Source organism: Anolis sagrei, chromosome Y (assembly GCF_037176765.1).
Source record: "Anolis sagrei isolate rAnoSag1 chromosome Y, rAnoSag1.mat, whole genome shotgun sequence".
In the NCBI taxonomy this organism is placed as follows: domain Eukaryota; kingdom Metazoa; phylum Chordata; class Lepidosauria; order Squamata; family Dactyloidae; genus Anolis; species Anolis sagrei.
The window spans coordinates 67,265,981-67,285,714 of NC_090035.1; the positions used below are offsets into that span (position 1 = coordinate 67,265,981).

The window sequence follows — 19,734 nt, forward strand, 5'->3', positions numbered from 1 at the left end:
AGAGACATCCTCACACTTTCCTCTGAAAATGCCACTTCAGCAAAGAAGCTAATCCAGACATATGAGCTCAATATACAACCCCAAGAGTGTGAAATGAGAGGTTCTCTCTCTCTAAAATTGATGCTTCACTGCCTCTTAGTGGCTGGAAGCATCGAGATACATCACATTGTTTGAGATTTCCCCTTCCACATTCTGTGAGAGAGGTTTCCAAACTTTTCTCGTTGGCTACACACTTTTTAGACATGCATCATTTTGCAAGACAGATTTTTTCTTCATGTCAGGAGCAACTTGAGAAACTGCAAGTGCCTCTAGAACATGGCCATATAGCCCGAAAAAAACCTACAACAACCCAGTGATTCCGGCCATGAAAGCCTTCAACAATAAACTGCAAGTTGCTTCTGATGTGAGAAAATTGGCCATCTGCAAGGACATTGCCCAGGGGACACACGGATGTTTTACCATACTGTGGGAGGCTTCTCTTAAGTCTCCTCATGAGCTGGTGCTGACAAACAGGAGCTCACCCTGCTCCCTGGATTTGAACTGTGGACCTTTTGGTCCGCAGTCCTGTCAGCACAAGGGGTTAAGACAGATGAATGGACTTAGCCACAGTCCTAAGTCTGTAAGAGCTGAGCAAGACTGATGAAGATAGAGTGACCGACTTCCCATTCACTGTACACAACAATGGAAGTTTGACACCACTAAATGCCATAGATCCATCCTATGGAATCCTGGGATTTAATTTTCTTGGGTCACCAGAGCTCTCTGAAAAAGAAGGGTGAATCACACAAACCTACAAATCCCAAACTTCTAAACAATTGAACCATGGCAGTTAATGTGGTCTGGAGCCCCTGGTGGTGCAATGAGTGAAACCAGGCATCCTCAAACTGTGGCCCTCCAGCTGTTTGGGCTTCCAATTCCCAGAAGCCCTAATGAGCTTTTTCAATTGTCAGGAATTCTGGGAGTTGAAGGCCCAAACAGCTGGAGGGCTGCAAATTGAGGATGCCTGGGTTAAACTCTTATGCTGGCAGGACTGCTGACTGAAAGGTTGGTGGTTCGAATCCGGGGAATGAGTTAAGCTCCCATCTGTCAGCTTCAGCTTCTCGTGCAGGTACATGAGGGAAGCCTCCCATAGGATAGTAAAACATCTGGGTGTCTCCTCGGCAACATTCTTGCAGATGGCCAATTCTCTCACACCAGAAGCAACTTGCAGTTTCTCAAGTCACTCCTAACACAAAAAATAAAAATGTTAATGTGGTGCAACCTGCTATAATTCTTTAATGTGGATAAAGTCTTGGAAGTCATTCATTCAGGAGGTCACCATACATCAAAGTAAATTTAATAAGACAATGTATCATTATAGCTAAAAAATTCTTTCCATTTCCCTATACTGTCCATTTATATACTGCCTGAATGTTCCAATTTGACAAGTCCAAGTTAATCCTCTGTTCCTCTGTTTCATTTACTTTTGGGTATACCCATGATGGCACCATGCCTCTTTGTTCTTATCTCCCCTTGAAGCCAAAGCAATGGCATTTGGGATGGAGTTAGGATTTTCATCTGCTTCTAAGCCAAGGCATGGTGGGGCTATGCCTGCCTATTCTCATCTATTGCCCCAAATTCAGGTTTCCCATCCCTTGTTTGGTGAATTGGACAACAGTATTAATGCAAGGATGGCAGAAATGATGTACACTTCCAGATTTGGAATGTTGGTCAGTAACTGCTAAGCATGATGTCAAAGAGAATGGTGAGCCAACCAACTGCAACTGGCTGTTTCTATGGTTGCATTTAAAAAATCAGCAGTATACATAACAGATCCCAAAGAATCGTACTGGAAACCAAAGCAGGTATGGTTCTTTGGGTGACCTTGGTAATAAGATAAGATATGTTGTTTAGGAGGGCTATTTGTTTTGAGCTGATATGAGGAGATGTTGTTGCATTAGCTGAGAGGTGGCTCCTGGAGAATGTGCCAGAGGGGTCAGATTGGGAGAAAAGTAAAAAGTAGGGTGAGCCTTAAAGATAGGGCAGGGGCGGTTCGACCATTACGCGAAGTAAGCGGTCGCAGAACACTTTTTTTTGGCCAGGGGTGCAGAGGCGCCTCTGTAAATGCCCCTTGACCGCCACTTGAGGAACGCCCCCTCAGCTCACAACAGCCCTAGCAGTCCTGGGGGAGCCTCGGCTTTCTTGCCTTGCTGCCGGGCGATCCTCTTCCCAAAGGGGCCGGGCCCTTGAGCCTCGCCTCGCCCCTCTTTTTCCTGCTCCACCCGGCCACCGGGTGCACGAGCAGAGCCGGCGCTCAATCGTTCTTCGCGTTCGATCCCTTCCCCATGACTGGCTCCCTTTCCTGATTCCCCCAGCGCTCCACCCGCCTCCTCTCCTCTCCTCTCCCCAATCCGCGGGTGGGCCAAGGGGCGGAGCCGCGGCGCCTGGCCCGCTTTGGGTCCAGAGGAGTGTCTGAAGACCCCAGCGTGTGCACCAAAAGTTGCCTCTTCTCCTTATTTATTTATTTATTTATTTACTTTGCTTATATACTGCTGTTCTCAGCCCGGGGGCAACATAGGAGCAACAAAATTCAAGACACAGTATAAAAACAATTCACAATCCAACAATTATACAAAAACATCATCATTACTACGAAAACCATTCAGCATCGTCTCATCGTCCAAACCACAATCCTTCTCCTGACTTTCTCTTCAGCCATTGGGACCAAGAGAGAGAGAGAGCCCCTCCAGCTGGAGGTATCTCCCACCTCTGCTCCCTCCTTTGTTTTTGCTCATACCTTCAGGAAAGGTGGGCATCTCCACCTCTGTCTCTCTCTCTCTCTCTCGGTCCCAATGGCTGAGGAGAAAGTCAGGAGAAGAGGTGACTTTTGGTGCGCACGCCAGGGTCTTTGGACCCAAAGCGGGCCAGGCAAGGGAGCAAGTGCGGCAAGTGTGATGTATAGTTCACCTACAATCAAAGAGCATTCTGAACTCCACCAAGGATGGAATTGAACCAAATATGGCACACAGAACTCCCATGACAAACAGAAAATATATATCAATGATTGGTTGGGGGGGGGGGCGTGGTGGCCAAAATACTGTTTGCTTACCGTTGAAAATTACCTAGGGCCGCCTTTGAGATAGGGTTTGTGGAGATAGACTATGTTGAGAGGGAAGGAAGTAACATTTCAAGATGCGAGCTGGAATAAATGTTTATTGTTTACTTAATTTACTTCATTTATACCCTGCCTTTCTAACACTGCAGGAAACTTGGTATTCCAAGTCCAAAAATGATGGGCTCAGTAACCACTCCTAGATTGACCACTCTCCATCCCAACACCCTTGGCCAAAATCCCATTCAGCCATGCTCCACTAGATGGATAGTAACTGTTCTGTATTACCATCACTATTTCGTCACAATTATCACAATTTTTATGCTGCCTGTGGGGAACTGTATAGGCAGTCCCGAAGTTACAAACAAGATAGTTTCTGTAGGTTTGTATGCAAGTTGTAACAGGTGCATGCGTGTGTGTGTATCTATATATATATAAATGCTCTGTGCATAATGAGTACCTTAAAAACAAAAGAACCAATGAAGAAATCACACCAAATTTGGCACTACACAAGGAGTGACCATCACTTAAAAATTATGATTTTGTCATTTGGGAATTGTAGTTATTGGGATTTATAGTTCACCTATAATCAAAGAGCATTCTGAACTCCACCAACAATGGAATTGAACCAAACTTGGCACACAGGACTCCCCTGACCAACAGAAAACACTAGAAGGGTTTGGTGGGCATTAACCTTGGGTTTTGGAGTTGTAGTTCACCTACATCTGTGGACCTAAACAATGATGGATCTGGACCAAACTTGGCACGAATACTCAATATGTCCAAATATAAATACAGATGGAGTTTGGGGGAAATAGACCTTGACACTTGGGAGTTGTAGTTACTGGGATGTATAGTTCACCTACAATCAAGGAGCATTCTGAACCCCACCAATGACAGAACTGGGGCAAACTTCCCACACATAGCCCTCATTACCAACAGAAAATACTGTGTTTTCTGGAAGTCTTTGGTGACCCTTCTGACACCCCCTCAACCCCCCCCCCCCCCCCCCCCGTCCCAAGGGGTCCCAAACCCCAGGTTGAGAAATGCTGCCTTAAGGCCATCCAGTCCAACTCCCTTCACCAGGGCAAGAAAACATAATCAAAGCCCTCCTGACAAAGGGCCATCCAGCCATTTACATACACACATATATGTACAGTATATGACAGATATAGTATCATAAATTATATGTTGCATGTTCCAGAGTAGACAAACCAGACAATCTCCACATCAATACTGGCAAACAAACAGCAAGAAATACTGTTTACCCACCAGCATAAAGACATTACATATATTAGAAACCAACACTTTCTCATTACTTTATTTTCTAGATCAATAGACTGGGCCACAGAAACGTATGGCAGGGGACTGCTAGTGTGTGTGTATGTATATGTATGTTTGTATGCCCTGTTTGTTTTGAGTGACATCTTAACTCAAAATTCGCTGGACAAATTGCCGCCAAATCTGGCTACAAGATACCTACTAACCCAAGGAGAGACCATCACTCAAAAAAATTGATTTTTTTTCATTTGGGAGTTGTAGTTGCTGGTATTTATAGTTAACCTACAATCAAAGAGAATAGAGTATCATAGATTTGAAAAGGACCCCTAAAGAAGGACAATTATATGTTGCATGTTCCAGAGTAGGCAAACCAGACAATCTCTACATCAACACTGAGAAAGAAACAACAAGAAATACTGTTTACTCACAAGCATAAAGACATTACATATATTAAAAACCACCACTTTCTCATTACTTTATTTTCCAGATCACCAGACTGGGCCACAGCAATGCATGGCAGGGGCGGCTAGTGTGTATTTGTATTTGGATAGCATAGGGAAAGGTTAACACCTATGTGGTGTTTATTTTTCTTCCTGTACCCCTGTTCAGAAGATTTCACCTCACTTTCTGTCCCTGTAATCATGGGATTTTGAAAAGTTTGGCTTGTTGTGGAAAGGATTGGTAAGAAATCTTCAGCAGAGACACCTTTTCCCTGTGATAACTCTTACAGGAGTGAATTTCCCTTCCAAGCGGTAGATTCCTCCAACCTCCTGTTATCTCACCCCTGTTCTTAACTCTGTGTCATTTATAAATCAGAAATTTGTAATTCAGGGACTAATCTTTCCATGAACAAGTCTGGAAAGATACTACACACCAAAAATATTAGTAGACAAGTTCTGGGAGGAGGAGATCAATTTAATAAATATAAATGTGTAGATACATGTGAAAGACAATTTCAGTCAAGATAATTTACAAGGTTCTCCATGTGAGCACACACTGAAAACCAAAGTAACCCTAGCAGAACATAATAGCCGAGAAACCTAAAACTTGTGTTTTAATATATGTACAACTTTTTTTCTCTTGGTTTCATGTTCCAGTCTCTTTACAGTCTCTTTCAACGCATCCTTCAATTGACAGTCATGGCAGTCTCTGGCCTAACCGAGGTTCAGCCCTTTCTCTCCTGCTGTTTGCAGACTCGTCTTTTTCCTTTTATCCTCTTTGTTATCATCTTTGATTCCTACATTATGGCTTTGGAGATGATGGACAAGTCACTCAAGTTCATTCCTCTGAGAATCTATACTGTCCACCTGATCCTGCACAACCTCCTGCAAGGTTCTTTTGCCTATCGGGAACTGCGCAGGCAACGCCGATCTGCTACACCCAGAAGCTTCGCCAAAAAGGTGGCCATCACCATTTCTGCCTATCAGGAAGATCCCTCCTACCTCCGCCAGTGCCTTACCTCAATCAGAAATATAGACTACCCAAAGCACCTGCTCTCTGTTGTGATGATCATTGATGGCAACAATCCAGAAGATCAGTATATGATGAAAATATTTGAGGAGGTATTCTGTGGGGAAGACCTGGGAACATATGCCTGGAAGAACAACTATCATAGTTGCCCAACAGCAGGTGGCATAGCAGAAGATCTTGAGAAAAAAGAAGTGGAGACATTGATCCGGACCAGGAGGTGTGTCTGTATCATGCAGAAACAGGGTGGAAAGCGGGAAGTGATGTACACAGCATTCAAAGCCCTGCAGGACAAAGTGCACTACGTCCAGGTATGCCTTTTCTTCATCCTTATCTTAATAAATAACATTGAATATTTTCCTGTGCAGTAACAGCATATGTTCTGTTCAGCCTGGGTGATGTTATGTTGAACTATAACTTCTAGCATTTGGCATTTGCTGTATTGCCAAGAGCCAATAGGAAATGTATTTCAACACAAAGAGGTGGCCAATGTTCCTCATCTCTTCTTAATGTTTCCTATTGTTTACTGGTTATTGAAAAGTATTTTTTTCTAAATAGACATAGTTGACTAATAGCTTCTCCAAGCCATTAGAAAATGTGTTATTTTCTCCAGCACAGAAAAACTTTGGGAATGAATATGAAAGGTTTTATCTTTACAGTCAGATGACAGTTGCAAGGAATTGCAATGGTCCCTTAAAGGGACTTAAAATAAGCTGCTGCATATTTACACTCTGGGAAGTTAAGGAGGGAGAGAAGGAGGGAATGAGGAGAGGCTGGACAATTGATGTCTTGGAAAAGAATGTAATGAGACACAGGACATTTCATTCAAATATGGGACTGTCCCTTAAAATCTGGGTTTCTGGCAACTCTGATCTGGAGGGACATGGACAAAAATGTGCTGTGAGAAAGGGGGTCTTGCAGAAAGAGTCATAAACAGAGATTTTCCATTACTGACCCACTACATTAATGTACAATTATGCTGGGGAAAGTGGAAGGTAAAAGGAAGAGGGGCCGACCAAGGGCAAGATGGATGGCATCCTTGAAGTGACTGGACTGACCTTGAAGGAGCTGGCGGTGGTGATGGCCGACAGGGAGCTCTGGCGTGGGCTGGTCCATGAGGTCATGAAGAGTCGGAGACAACTGAATGAATGAACAACAACATTAATGTTCACTTAGGTTTGTGATTCAAATATCATACTGGACTCAAGTGCAACAATGGAGCTGGTGAAAGTACTGACATCGAACTCAAACTGTGGGGCAGTTGGAGGGCAGGTAAAGATCATCAACTCCACAAACTCCTACTTCAACTTCATGAGCGGACTGTCCTCCTGGATGGACTTCAACATTGAACGTGCCTGCCAGTCTTTCTTCAACTGCGTCTCCTGTATCAGTGGTCCCCTTGGTGAGCCTTAGCTTGGAAATAACATCTAATTTATGATCTGGGGTAAAGGAAGGAGGTTCTCAGAGGACTGGGACCATTACTCTTGCACACTATAGTCATGTTACTTTTCAAAGCCTCAGAAAAATCACATCAAAAGGAATATCCTGAGATGTCTAATGATCTCAGAGATCTACAAAGTACTCAGACAACTATGGATATTTAATATAATTTAGGGACAACCAATCTGATTTCTGCAAAAAAAAACCTGAACATTTTTTATAAATTATTTTTTCAAACAGTATCACTTAGATAGAAACAAGAATGGGTTGTTGTAGGTTTTTTTCAGGCTAAATGGCCATGTTCTAGAGGCATTCCCTCCTGACGTTTCGCCTGCATCTATGGTAAGCATCCTCAGAGGTAGTGAGGTGTAGCCCAAAAAAACCTACAACAACCCAGTGATTCCAGCCATGAAGGCCTTCGACAATACAAGAAACAAGAATGTTCAGAAGATATAAGAGCCCATAGAATTCAAGACAGGGTAAGTTACAAGTTGTATATGCATACATTTGCATCCAAGATAACTCAACGTTGTATTGTCAAAGGCTTTCATGGCTGGAATCACTGGGTTGTTGAGGGTTTTTCAGGCTATATGGCCATGTTCTAGAAGCATTCTCTCCTGACGTTTTGTCTGTATCTATAGCAAGTATCCTCAAAGGTTGTGACCTCACAATCTCTGAGGATGCTTGCCATAATTGCAGGCGAAACGTCAGGAGAGAATGCTTCTAGAACATGGCCATATAGCCCAAAAAACCTACAACAACCCATTATCTCAACTTTACTGCAATATAGTGCTCAAAATATTGGAAAGCATGGTTAATACAAAAGAGGGCTGTGTTGCTCAGCTTTTCTGATCACCCTTAAAGCTACCATTTTTGGAAATCAATACAGGGTATGGTTTTGCTGAAATTGGGAAGTCTTAGGGAACATAGCTTATGAATGTACTTACAAGATCCCCAATTATGCCCTCTAACTAATTGAAGCATGAGGTAGATCTAGTTTCAATCGTTAACAAGAGCCAAGAGACTATATTGGGGCTGCACATTGTGAATCACTGCATTCAGAGTTACACGTAAATTGTGTTAAGCAATGTTAACATTAAATGACAATGTTGCACAACCAGATGGATGTTCAACTACACAACCTGCATGAAATCTACAATCATAAACAAAGTATGGACATTCTACATTGCACAAAAACACCCAATCCCTCCTATAGGAGAACATGTAGGCATGAGATACCAATAAGATTGTATCCTTTATATCTATCTTTTTTTTCAACCTAAATGGATATATTACTATCATATTCTCATCCTTTACTCTATCTTTCCAGGCATGTACCGTGATGACCTTTTGCAGCAGATACTGGAACCCTGGTACCATCAGACCTTTCTTGCCACTTTTGTAGATGACGGGCATCTCACCAATTGCATCCTGAGCCTTGGTTATGGCACTAAGTAAGAGGGCTATAATCCCGTTTTACTCCCATATACAATCCAAAGCCTTTTACATTGTATGTCATCTGTAATGCAAACATTTAAACATCATAAAACAACACTCCACTTTAAAATATTGATTTATAACAGTGAAAAATAAATCAACACTTACATATTAAGAATGAGAAAATGCACATTTTTTGAAAAGGTCTATATATCTCCAGAGAACTAGAACAGATGATGACATTTCCTTTCTTTGTCTTAGACTTTCTGCCTAGACCTTAGTTTTATCCACCCCTCTTCCTTTCGTTTGCCTTCCCAGGTATGCTTCACGTTCCATCTGTCGCATCAATATACCTTCCCACTTCCTGCGTTGGCTTCCTCAGTGGACCCGATGCTCCCGTTCCTACATCCGGGAGTGGATCATAAGAGTTGTGTGGTGGCCCCGCTATTCTTTTTGGATCGCCTATGAAATCATTGTTTCGGTGCATTTCCTAGTCCTGGTAGCTGGTCCAGCTTTGTACCTTGTCTACAATTGCAGCATGTTAGTGTGGCTGTGGCTACTCATCTGCATCCAGTTGAGTGGCCTGATGAAAGCCATTTCAGCAACCATCCTACGCCAGAAGTTCACCATGCTCCTGGCTTCCCTCTCATCTGCCCTCTACATTGCTGTGCTGCTGCCCACCCAGCTCTTTGCTTTGATCACTTTGCCCTGGACACGAAGCTGGGACACCTCCGGATGGCGCTACCTCCAAACCAATTATTCGCCCCTCTGGCCTCTATTGGTCTGGTGGTGTATCATTGGGGACTGTATGGCCTTCACTATTTATAAAGAGGCAGCAGGAAATTGGCAAGATCTCAATTTCCTGATCTTTGGATTCTCTGCTTGCAGTGCTCACTGGCTCATCCTGTTTGTTTTCTACTTAGTCAAGCGTATTCTCCGCTCCCGCAGAAGAGTTTACAAATTGAATGGCATCACAAGAGGCTGGGACAATGCTGATTTGGGAATACCTGGGACCTTCAAACCAATTACAGTAATGGGAATTAAGTTGGAGAAACTTCAATATCAGTATGTTTAAGGGGTTAGGGTAGATGGAACCCCTATGTGTGAGCTTGAATTACATTTTATAATTATATTAATGCCCTGTATAGTTGTATATTTTTATATTTTATTACTCTAATACTACTGTTATTACTATTGTATTTTAATACAATAAAATATGTATGTATAATAAATATATTAAAGATTTTGCCATGCGGTTATTTGGAAACCTTATAAATATTGAGGGAAGGGGGTTCTTCACTCCCGCCCTGAATTCTGACAAGTTTAATTTAAGGAAATCTTCGATATTTGCATCTCATCACACTATGTCAGTTCAATAAAATATGCAAAGTGGAGAACTTTTTTGGGCCATCTTGGCTCAAGGCAAACATAGCAGATAACATTTGCTGACATCGTGACCCTTGACATACCAAATACACATAAGCACACACTCGCATTCATAGACATTTTACAGGTAAAGAGTCCTTCATGCCAACACCACAACCAGCAGAAATGCTTTTAAGGAGATGATAATAATAATAATAATAATAATAATAATAATAATAATGCCTAAAGATCTTGGCCTGCACTTAAACACAATTGGCACTGACAAAATTACCATTTGCCAGCTGCAGAAGGCCACCTTACTGGGATCTGCATGCATTATTCGCCGATACATCGCACAGTCCTAGACACTTGGGAAGTTTCCGACATGTGACACTTGTTTGCTGTGGACTCATCTTGTTGTGTTTCAAATAATAATAATAATAACAACAACAACAACAACAACAAGAACAACAACAACAATTTATTTCTATCCCACCCTATCTCTCAAAAGGGACTCAGGGTGGTTTACGACAAAAATTGGCAAACATTTAATGCCAGTGAAAAACAAAACAAAACACATCAAATCATGGACAATCAAATAAACAACTTATAAAACAACTCAGAAATAACAAATGAAAAATTTAAATATGCAAATAGAACAATTGGGACACATTTATCTAATGACTCTAATAATAATAAGCAATTAAAATTTTTGAAATGTATAATACAATTTGCGGCAAGCCGCCCAGGCTGAAGCATGTCTCCATTCACTGAGTCAGAGTTAATAAAGTGCTAATCTTCTTCCTCCCCATACACTTGAGTACATAGGTAGGTTTTTAACAGTTTCTTGAAGGAGAGGAGTAAGGGGGCAGTTTTCATTTATTTTGGGAGGGTGTTCCAGAGGTAGAGAGTGATCACAGAAAGGACCCCCTCTCTTGTTTCCACCAGCCGTGCTTGAGATGGAGGTGGGACCGAGAGCAGGGCCTCCTCCACGTACTGCAGTGCTCATGTTGGTTTATACACAGAGAGGCGTTGTTTCAAATAGTCTGGGCCTGAACCATTTAGGACATTTAGGTAATAACTAGCACTTAGTATTTAGCCCTGAAGCAAATCAGCAGCCAGTGGAGCTGCCGCAACATGGGAATCATCCTCTCATGATACGGTGTTCCAGTTAGTAACATGGCTGCCAATCTCTGAAGTAATTGAAGCTTCTGAACTATCTTCAAAGGCCGCCCCACGTTGAGAGCATTGCAGTAGTCCAAATGAGAAGTAGCCAAGGTGTGGACTACTGTCTCAAGGTATGGGTACAGCTGGAGCACAAATTTTAGTTGTGCAAAGGCATTTCTGGCCACAACTGACACCTGAGGTTCTAGGGTCAGCAATGAATCCAGAATCACCCCCAGACCGTGGACCTGTGCCTTCAGGGGGAGTGTGACCCCATCCAGCTCAGGTTGTAATCCCACACCTCGATCCACCTTCCGACATCAGGAGTACCTCTGTTTTTTTCTGGATGTACCTTCAACTTATTAGCCCTCATCCAGTCCATCACAAAATAGTAAGCAGATAATTTGTTTATAATTTGGCTACTTGGAGGTATGTTATTATAACCCAAAACCAATACAACACAGAATGCATTTATAGATCCTGTGGAGGAGACTGGCTCTATCATCAGTCAAAGAGAGGTGGCTGCCTTGTGAAACTGATATTGAAGTGTCATGAAGTTGGTACTTAAAATGGCCAAGTAGTCTCTTTATCAAAGAGAAAAGAAGGAGAAAATTTATCTCTCAAAATAATTTGGCTAGACTCTGATGCTCTGCTTTTTGGCCACACCTTGATCCTGGTCCTGTTTGAGGTATCGCTGCTAAAAAGAATTTGTCCATCTTTCCACAGTGTCTTAACCTTACTAGTGGGACACAGAACATTCAATACTCCAGTTTCAAAGTAAAACACTTTTTTTGGATACCTGAAGGCTTCAATGCATTTTTTTTAAAAAATAGTTTGCAATTAACAAGTTTCATTAGCAAACATTGATATGTAAGAAGCTGACCCATCAGCTCTCTTGTGTTTGTTTGCTTTCTGTTCTGTCAACAATAAAGAAATCTTTGTAACCCAAAGGCTTGCACTGATAGAAGTTAAATCAGTGAAACATATTTATCTTACAACTTGCCTGATACCTTGGGACCCTTACAGTGCCAACACCACCCATATCAAATTAGGAAATGAATAATGCAAAATGCAGAATTTCATTAATTTGATCATTCCTCTTCTCCCAATGCCATATGTTGCCTTCCTTCCTTTGCCAAAAGATGTCCATCCCTTAGCTCTCATTTCTAGTCAACTCCATACTTCCTCATTATCAAGTCTAGGCTTCAAGCTTGGTCTTGGCAACTCCAAAGAAAAAGAGATAACATCTTTTATGAAAAGAGAAACTCCGGGAGTTAGAGCACAAACTGAAAAACCAGCCACATCTTCTGTAACCACATGCAGGTGGCCTGGAAAAGCAGAACTAAACTTCACTACTGGTGGTGCAAACCAGAAAACCTTCTTCACTAAAATGCATCACTTGGAGAAATTGTTAATGCAGGATCCGAGAATTGTACTAGAGAGTCTGTCTGAAATCCAATTAACGTTTTAGCCCAATGGAGGTTAACGGTTGCATTTGATTTACAAACACAGCTAATGCAATCTTGCTCTAAGTGCCTCCAATACAGATGGCTGCAGGTATTTGCTAGGGATCCTCTACCTTTCCATTTAACTACTTCTAATCTTGTGAGATGGGTTGAAAGTGTCTGGATTTGTTTCCTTAGTTAGCCACTTGTTGAGACTATGTCCTCCAAGGGGATAACAACATAAAAGAAAATCTTGTTAAAGGTTTAAATAAATGCAGAGATCATAACATTATGGTTCTGTGGCTACATTGCAGAAACACAAGAAATCCTTGCTAGTGGATAGCAAAGATACACATCTGGACAATGTGTTTCATTGGACATTGGCTACTTCTAATTCTGGCATTTCCTATTTGGGGTCCTGATACACATCAGAGAGTTCATCAGGACATGTAGTTCAGCCCATGATTGTGGCTGATACCAATGTCAATGTGGACATGGATCATGGAAACTCTAGGCCTGAGAGTCAACATGAAATTTTAAGTCCTGAAAATGATCAGTCTGTGTCACCAGCAGAGGTCACATTCCAGAGAGTTGCTGAGATGATGCAGAAGAGCCAGTCTCTAGGGAAGAGTTCAGAGACTGAAATCCTAGGTGCAGAGAATCATGAGCTGATTGATAGGAGACTTTGTTTTTGTAAATTTTGGGCTGCTCAGAAGAATTCCCGAAGGTCACAGCACCTGTTACAGAAGAAACTCATATCAGAAACTCATGCGAGAAGGCATGACTTCATGTCTATATTAGAGAGGCCACAAACATTTTCCACCCAGTCTGGTCAACACTGATAATTGAGACAAAAGCTCTTGCCAAGTCCTAGTAAAGCTTTCTGAGGGAATTCTAGTTCCATGTCTTTATTCCTTCCAAGTTTGAAGGATTGTTTCTGGATTTTTAAATTGGATGCTATAATGCCTTGCCTTCCTGATTTTCTTGTATTCCTGTACTGGATGTCATGTTGCCTTGCGATTTTGGATTACTCTTGTCCCTTTAACCTTGTGGACTATTTTATATTTATAAACTTTAAAGCTTGTACTGTTTTTGCTGAATTGCTTTTTTATATAATCTTCAATAAACTGCTTTGCTGATTTAACTTGGACTGGAGTGTGGTGGTTAAATACAGAGGTGTTTCCTGGCCTGGAGTGCAACAGGACAGCAGATACATTTAGGCACTGGGCACTCTTGCAATGCACATCAGTCTCTCCAATGGCTATCATAGCACAACTGACAGTTGTAAATTGCATCACAAGTTATGCTCTGATCTCCAAAAGTACCTGTCTTGTGGGGAGATAACCAAGCTGTACATATTAAAGGTCTGCAGGTGCAATGGATTTCAGTAAATGACAAATCTCAGTATTTCTGGCTTCCATTGGAAAAGAGAGTAAGCAAGCAACATTCTTCCTCCCTTCTTTCCTATAGATACACAGCTAGATTTAAACTACTTGCTGCAGCTAAGGAGTTGGACTCCAAGCCTTAGAAAAATGAAAGTACATATACTTGCTAGTGTTTCCAGATTGTAACCGGAGATGGCTTCTGAACCTTTCATGGCTGTGTGACAGAATTTTAGCAAATGTTGTTTTGTTACTTTGCTGTCTGGTGAGCAAACCTGCTGAAATTCCCTTTTCAACAAGACCACAAGCTATCTTCAGTTTTACTCTGACAGCCCTATTACTGGCCATTTTTTTAAAAAAAAACATATTAAAGCAGTTATTCTACCACACAGGTACTTATGGGGTGTATGACTTCACTTCACAGTTGAGGGGAAATGTTATGTGGTTCAAGTACCAGCTCTTGCTGTGCCTCATGCTGCTGCATTCAGATGTTTATTTTCTGAAATGAGCATATTAGTATTATTTATTGCCTCTCAGCATTCCTGAGAGGATGCAAACAGACAAAAACATTCTTTAAAAAAGATTATAACCACTTTTCTTTCCCTTTTTTGTTGAATAAGAAAAAAACAGCTTTAAAAACCCGAGCAGCAAAAACAATCCCAAGAACCAACACTAAGGCTATGATCTTGCATTTGAAGTTACAATTTGTGAATTTACAAGATTGAGCCGCTGACAGCACACACAATATTTCTAGTGTAATTGACTGTCATTTTTTCTTGGCATCCTACATGGGAGTCCAGTTATAAAATAGTTCCCATTGTGCTACAAATCCGGTAGCAGTTTGGCAGTCTTTGCACCACAGGACCATAGCACTCCGATGCCCATTTTATTCTATGGGCCCAATGGTACGATGTCCATGGTGCTGATTCCATTTGAACAACAGTTCTACACAGAATTATAGAATCATAGAGTTGGAAGTGACTTCTTGGTCCATCCAGTCCAATCCATTGCCAAGAATCAGGAAAACTGCATTCAAAGCACATTTCTGCTCCCTTCCTGAGAATATGAAAGTTGTGTACCATCACAATCCCCGTTTCCATGGCCCTACTTCAGTTCATGATGACATGAAAACAAAATAGCATGCCAACCTAAAAGTGTTTTAAGGAGCAAATATAATGCACAACAGTACAATTTTGACCACCTGGTAGAAGGTCATTAGAAATGGAACTTTCTAACTTCACTTGAGAAGATATTTCCTAGCAAAAGGACAACTACAGTGAACAATTAGCTATACGTGAGCCAGCAATCTAGGAATTCAAGATCGTCTGGGAAGGCCTTGATCTCAATCCTGCCTTCCTCACAAGTGTGTCTGATGGGACCTTCTCAAGGGTGGCCCCTCGGCTGTGGAACTTCCTCCCTAGGGATATTAGATCGGCCCCCTCCATCCTGACCTTCAGAAAGAGAGTAAAAACTTGGCTCTTTGAACAAACTTTTGGAAATGCAGCGGAATAAATAATTATGAAATAGGAAGAATGAACACAGAATTTATTTATTTATTTATTTATTTACTTGTATACCGCAGTTTCTCAGCCCAACAGGCGACTCAACGCGGTTTACAACAAGGATAAGAATCAATCAACGATATACAATTTAAAACCATAAAAGCATAATATACAATATTGACACAACAATAGACAACACAATGCATCTCATAACTAGAGTCGTGATCCAATCCGTCGTCCAATTTCCATTCCTGTAATCATCACATTCATTGCACTGTTTAACCGAATGTCCGTTCAAACATCCAAGTTTTTAATCTTCTTCGGAACACCATTAGCGAGGGGGCTGATCTTACCTCCATAGGAAGGGCGTTCCACAGCCAGGGGGCCACCACAGAAAAGGCCGTGTCTCTCGTCCCCGCCAGCCACACCTGTGAAGCAGGCGGGATAGAGAGCAGGGCCTCCCCAGAAGATCTTAGGGTCCTGGCGGGCTGATAGGCAGAGATACGTTCGGATAGGTAACTTGGGCCAGAACCGTTTAGGGCTTTATAGGCCAACGCCAGCACTTTGAATTGAGTCCGGTAGCAAATCGGCAGCCAGTGGAGCTGGTGCAGCAGAGGAGTTGTATGCTCCCTGCGCTCCGCTCCTGTTAGTATCATGGCTGCCGAGTGTTGGACTAGCTGGAGCTTCTGAGGCGTCTTCAAAGGCAACCCCACGTAGAGAGCGTTGCAGTAGTCTAGATGGGATGTAACCAGAGCGTGGACTACCGTGGCCAAGTCAGACTTCCCAAGGTACGGGCGCAGTTGGCGCACAAGTTTTAACTGTGCAAATGCTCCCCTGGTCACCGCCGAAACCTGAGGTTCCAGGCTCAGCGATGAGTCCAGGATCACACCCGAACTGCGAACCTGTGTCTTCAGGGGGAGTGCGACCCCATCCAACACAGGCTGTAACCCTATACCCTGTTCGGCCTTACGACTAACCAGGAGTACCTCTGTCTTGTCTGGATTCAATTTCAATTTGTTCGCCCTCATCCAGACCGTCACAGCGGCCAAGCACCGGTTCAGGACCTCGACAGCCTCCTTAGTAGCAGGTGGGAAGGAGTGACAGAGTTGGACATCATCCGCGTACAGATGACATCGCACTCCGAAACTCCGGATGACTAGACAATGCTGCTGGACAATAATTTTAACAAGACAACACTGGTGATTATATGTTTTTAATGGTTTTAATGGTTATATGGTTTTTATAATATTAAGTTGAATGTTTTTAATTGTACTTTATGAATGTATGGCATAAAATTCTGCCAATTTCTATAAGCCACCTTGAGTTGCCGTAAGGCTGAGAAAGGCAGGCTACAAATGCCGTAAACAAACAAACAAACAAACAATCTGATGTGACTACATCAAATGAAGTATTGTGTCTAGATCAAGGGAAATCATGTTGCCCCTTTATTCCGCTCTGGTTAGACCTCATCAGGAATACCATATCCAATTCTAGGCACTACAATTTAAGAGAGATGTTGAAAAGATGGAACATGTCCAGGCAGGCATGTAGCCGGGGGGGGGGGGCCTCGGGGGGCTTCAGCCCCCCACCCCCCAAAATTCTCATGGTGGTTAGTGAAAAGGCCTTACTGGTGCATTATTTAAACTGCTATATTTATTCATATCATGATCTGATCACCCTACTCAATATATCCCATATGCATGGGGGTATTGGGGTAACGATACAAAAGGTTTACTAGGGTAGACCCTCTTTCACTCGGACTCAGCCCCCCCCCCCCAAATCGAAATCCTGGCTACGGGCCTGTGTCCAGGGAAAGACGACTAAAATAATCGAAGGTCCAGAGACCATAAATCCCTATAAGCAGCAACTTAAAGAGTTGGGTTTAGCCTGCAGAAGGCAAGATAGCTATGTTTAAATATTTGAAAAGCTGTCATAAGAAACAGAGCACAGGCTTCGTTTCTGCTGCCCTGGAAACGAAGACTCAGCGCAATGGGTTCAAATGGCAGGAAAGGAGATAAAGGAGATTCCACCTGAATATTAAGAAGATCTTCCTGGCTGTAAGAATTGTTCAGCAGTGGAACTCTCTGCCTTAGAGTGTAGTGGAGGCTTTTAAACAAAGGTTGGATGGCCATCTCTCAGGGGTACTTTGTGTGTTTCCTCCATGACAGGGAGTTGGATTTGATGTCCTATGGGGTCTCTTCCAACTTGTATAGATTCTATGATTCTATACAAAGAAAGCCTTTGAGTATTAATGGAACATAAGGATGTTGAGGATCTTAAATTTCAGACAGGGTCTCATGGGTAAAACCAATTTTTCAGCTATCTTGTCCCCAAGCAAAGCATTGAGCTCAGATGCAAATACAATCCTAGTGATGTCATGAAGCAGAGCCTGATGATGTCATTACACAATATGAATGAAGCAATCACTTTGCTGGGAAATTGTAATTCCAAACCCACACACATTTAATAATGACAACCTGGCAAAATGGCACTACCTAAAAGAATCCCACACAATGTGTGACTGTGGAGCAGAACAGACAACTCTGTGTCTGTATGCTTGTCCACTATGCCCTGCCTCATGTACAGAGGAAGAATTGTTGGAGGCTACAGACAATGCCATTGATGTTGCCCATTTTTGGTCAAAAGATATTTAGCCTTGTGTGCTCCTTCTATTTTTATCAGTTTTATACTAATTTATGCAATGCTTTTGATATGAAATAAATAAATAAATTTAATAAATCTTACAAACTGCAAGTAGCTGGACAAGTCGAATCCCTATCTGACCAAAGGTTTGCATGGAGCCTTGAATTTTGCCTGGGAAGTTGCTCCCATAAAAACTGTCAAATTGAAAAGCCCACCTGCCTCTAACTCAGGGCCCTTCCAGACAACCAGAATATCAAGGCAGAAAACCCCACAATGTCCACTTTGAACTGGGTTATCTGAGCCCACACTGCCATATATTCCAGTTATACAAAGGGTGGCACAGTGAGTTAAACCACTGAGCTGGTAAACTTGTTGACCGAAAGGTCACAGGTTTCAATCTGGGGAGCGATGTGAGCTTCTGCAGTCAGCAGTAGCTTCTGCCAACTAAGCAGTTTGAAAACATCCAAATGTGAGTAGATCAATAGGTAGCACTCCAGTGGGAAAGTAACGGCACTCCATGCAGTCATGCTGGCCACATGACCTTGGAGGAGTCTATGGACAACACCAGCTCTTCGGCTTAGAAATGGAGATGAGCACCAACCCCTAGTGTCAGACACCACTGAACTTAAAGTCAGGGGAAAACCTTTACCTACCTTTTTACTATTCTGGGTTATATGGTTGTGTAGAACAGCTCTTGCACAAACTAGAGACTTTGGCAGCCTCATCTGGAAGACTTATGCATATTTGGTAGTTGCAGAGGTCATAATTCACTCCCCACCTACTCTCCAACAACATGGAAGTGGCTGTTTTGGGAGACTATGCTTCTAATAAGGTGTGTTTTGGGACAAATAGCATCAGGACATGTAGACTCTTGATACATGTCCTGATGCAGGATCCCAGCCAATGTTTTGTTTGAAAAGGATATAAGACAAAGCCACCAGCAGTAATAGCTGGAGATATTTCCTTCCCACCTGTTATATCCCTAACTGGTTTTTTTTTGTTTTGTTTTTTTTAGCTATTTGATCATGCACCTCAGGTTTGCATAATTCCTCCTAAGCCATGGAGCAGTGAGAAGATGCTTTTCAGGTTGCTTGCTTTTGCAGTGCAAGTCATCAGCTGGCACACCAAGCAGGACAAATCAATTTCCAATTGGGAGGAGGTACCACTGCAGCAGGGAAACAAGGTCACTATGGCAAATGATGCAGGGACCATTTAGCACAGAGAATCATTGTGTGCAAGAGAAGAGCTGAAAGCTTTCACATAAAACCATAGCTGTCCACTGTCGTCATCTCAGGCCACTGAGATTGGCTGTTAATCTGCTCGATTTGGAATCCAACAATATAAGGATAGAAGGAACGATGTGCTCCTACTGCTAATCACAGTGCGTGTGGGTCCCTTCGTGTCAACTGTGGCAGCAATCGCACTTCCTCGCTTTCAGTGGTCAAGCAATGAGCTCACACATCTCTTCAGCTTACCAGCATCCATATCCTTTTTATCAACCCACAAAGAACCACTCA

General features: G+C 42.4%; 1 protein-coding gene across 1 annotated transcript; it reads left to right on the forward strand.

The window, feature by feature from the left end:
• The first annotated feature begins 5,511 nt into the window (after positions 1-5,511).
• On the forward strand, positions 5,512-9,791 carry LOC132780649 (hyaluronan synthase 1-like). Its single transcript, XM_060784380.2, has 4 exons — positions 5,512-6,150; positions 7,016-7,241; positions 8,610-8,733; positions 9,035-9,791. The coding sequence occupies exons 1-4, from the start codon at positions 5,512-5,514 to the stop codon at positions 9,789-9,791; spliced, it is 1,746 nt and encodes a 581-aa protein (XP_060640363.2).
• The last annotated feature ends 9,943 nt before the right edge of the window (positions 9,792-19,734 follow it).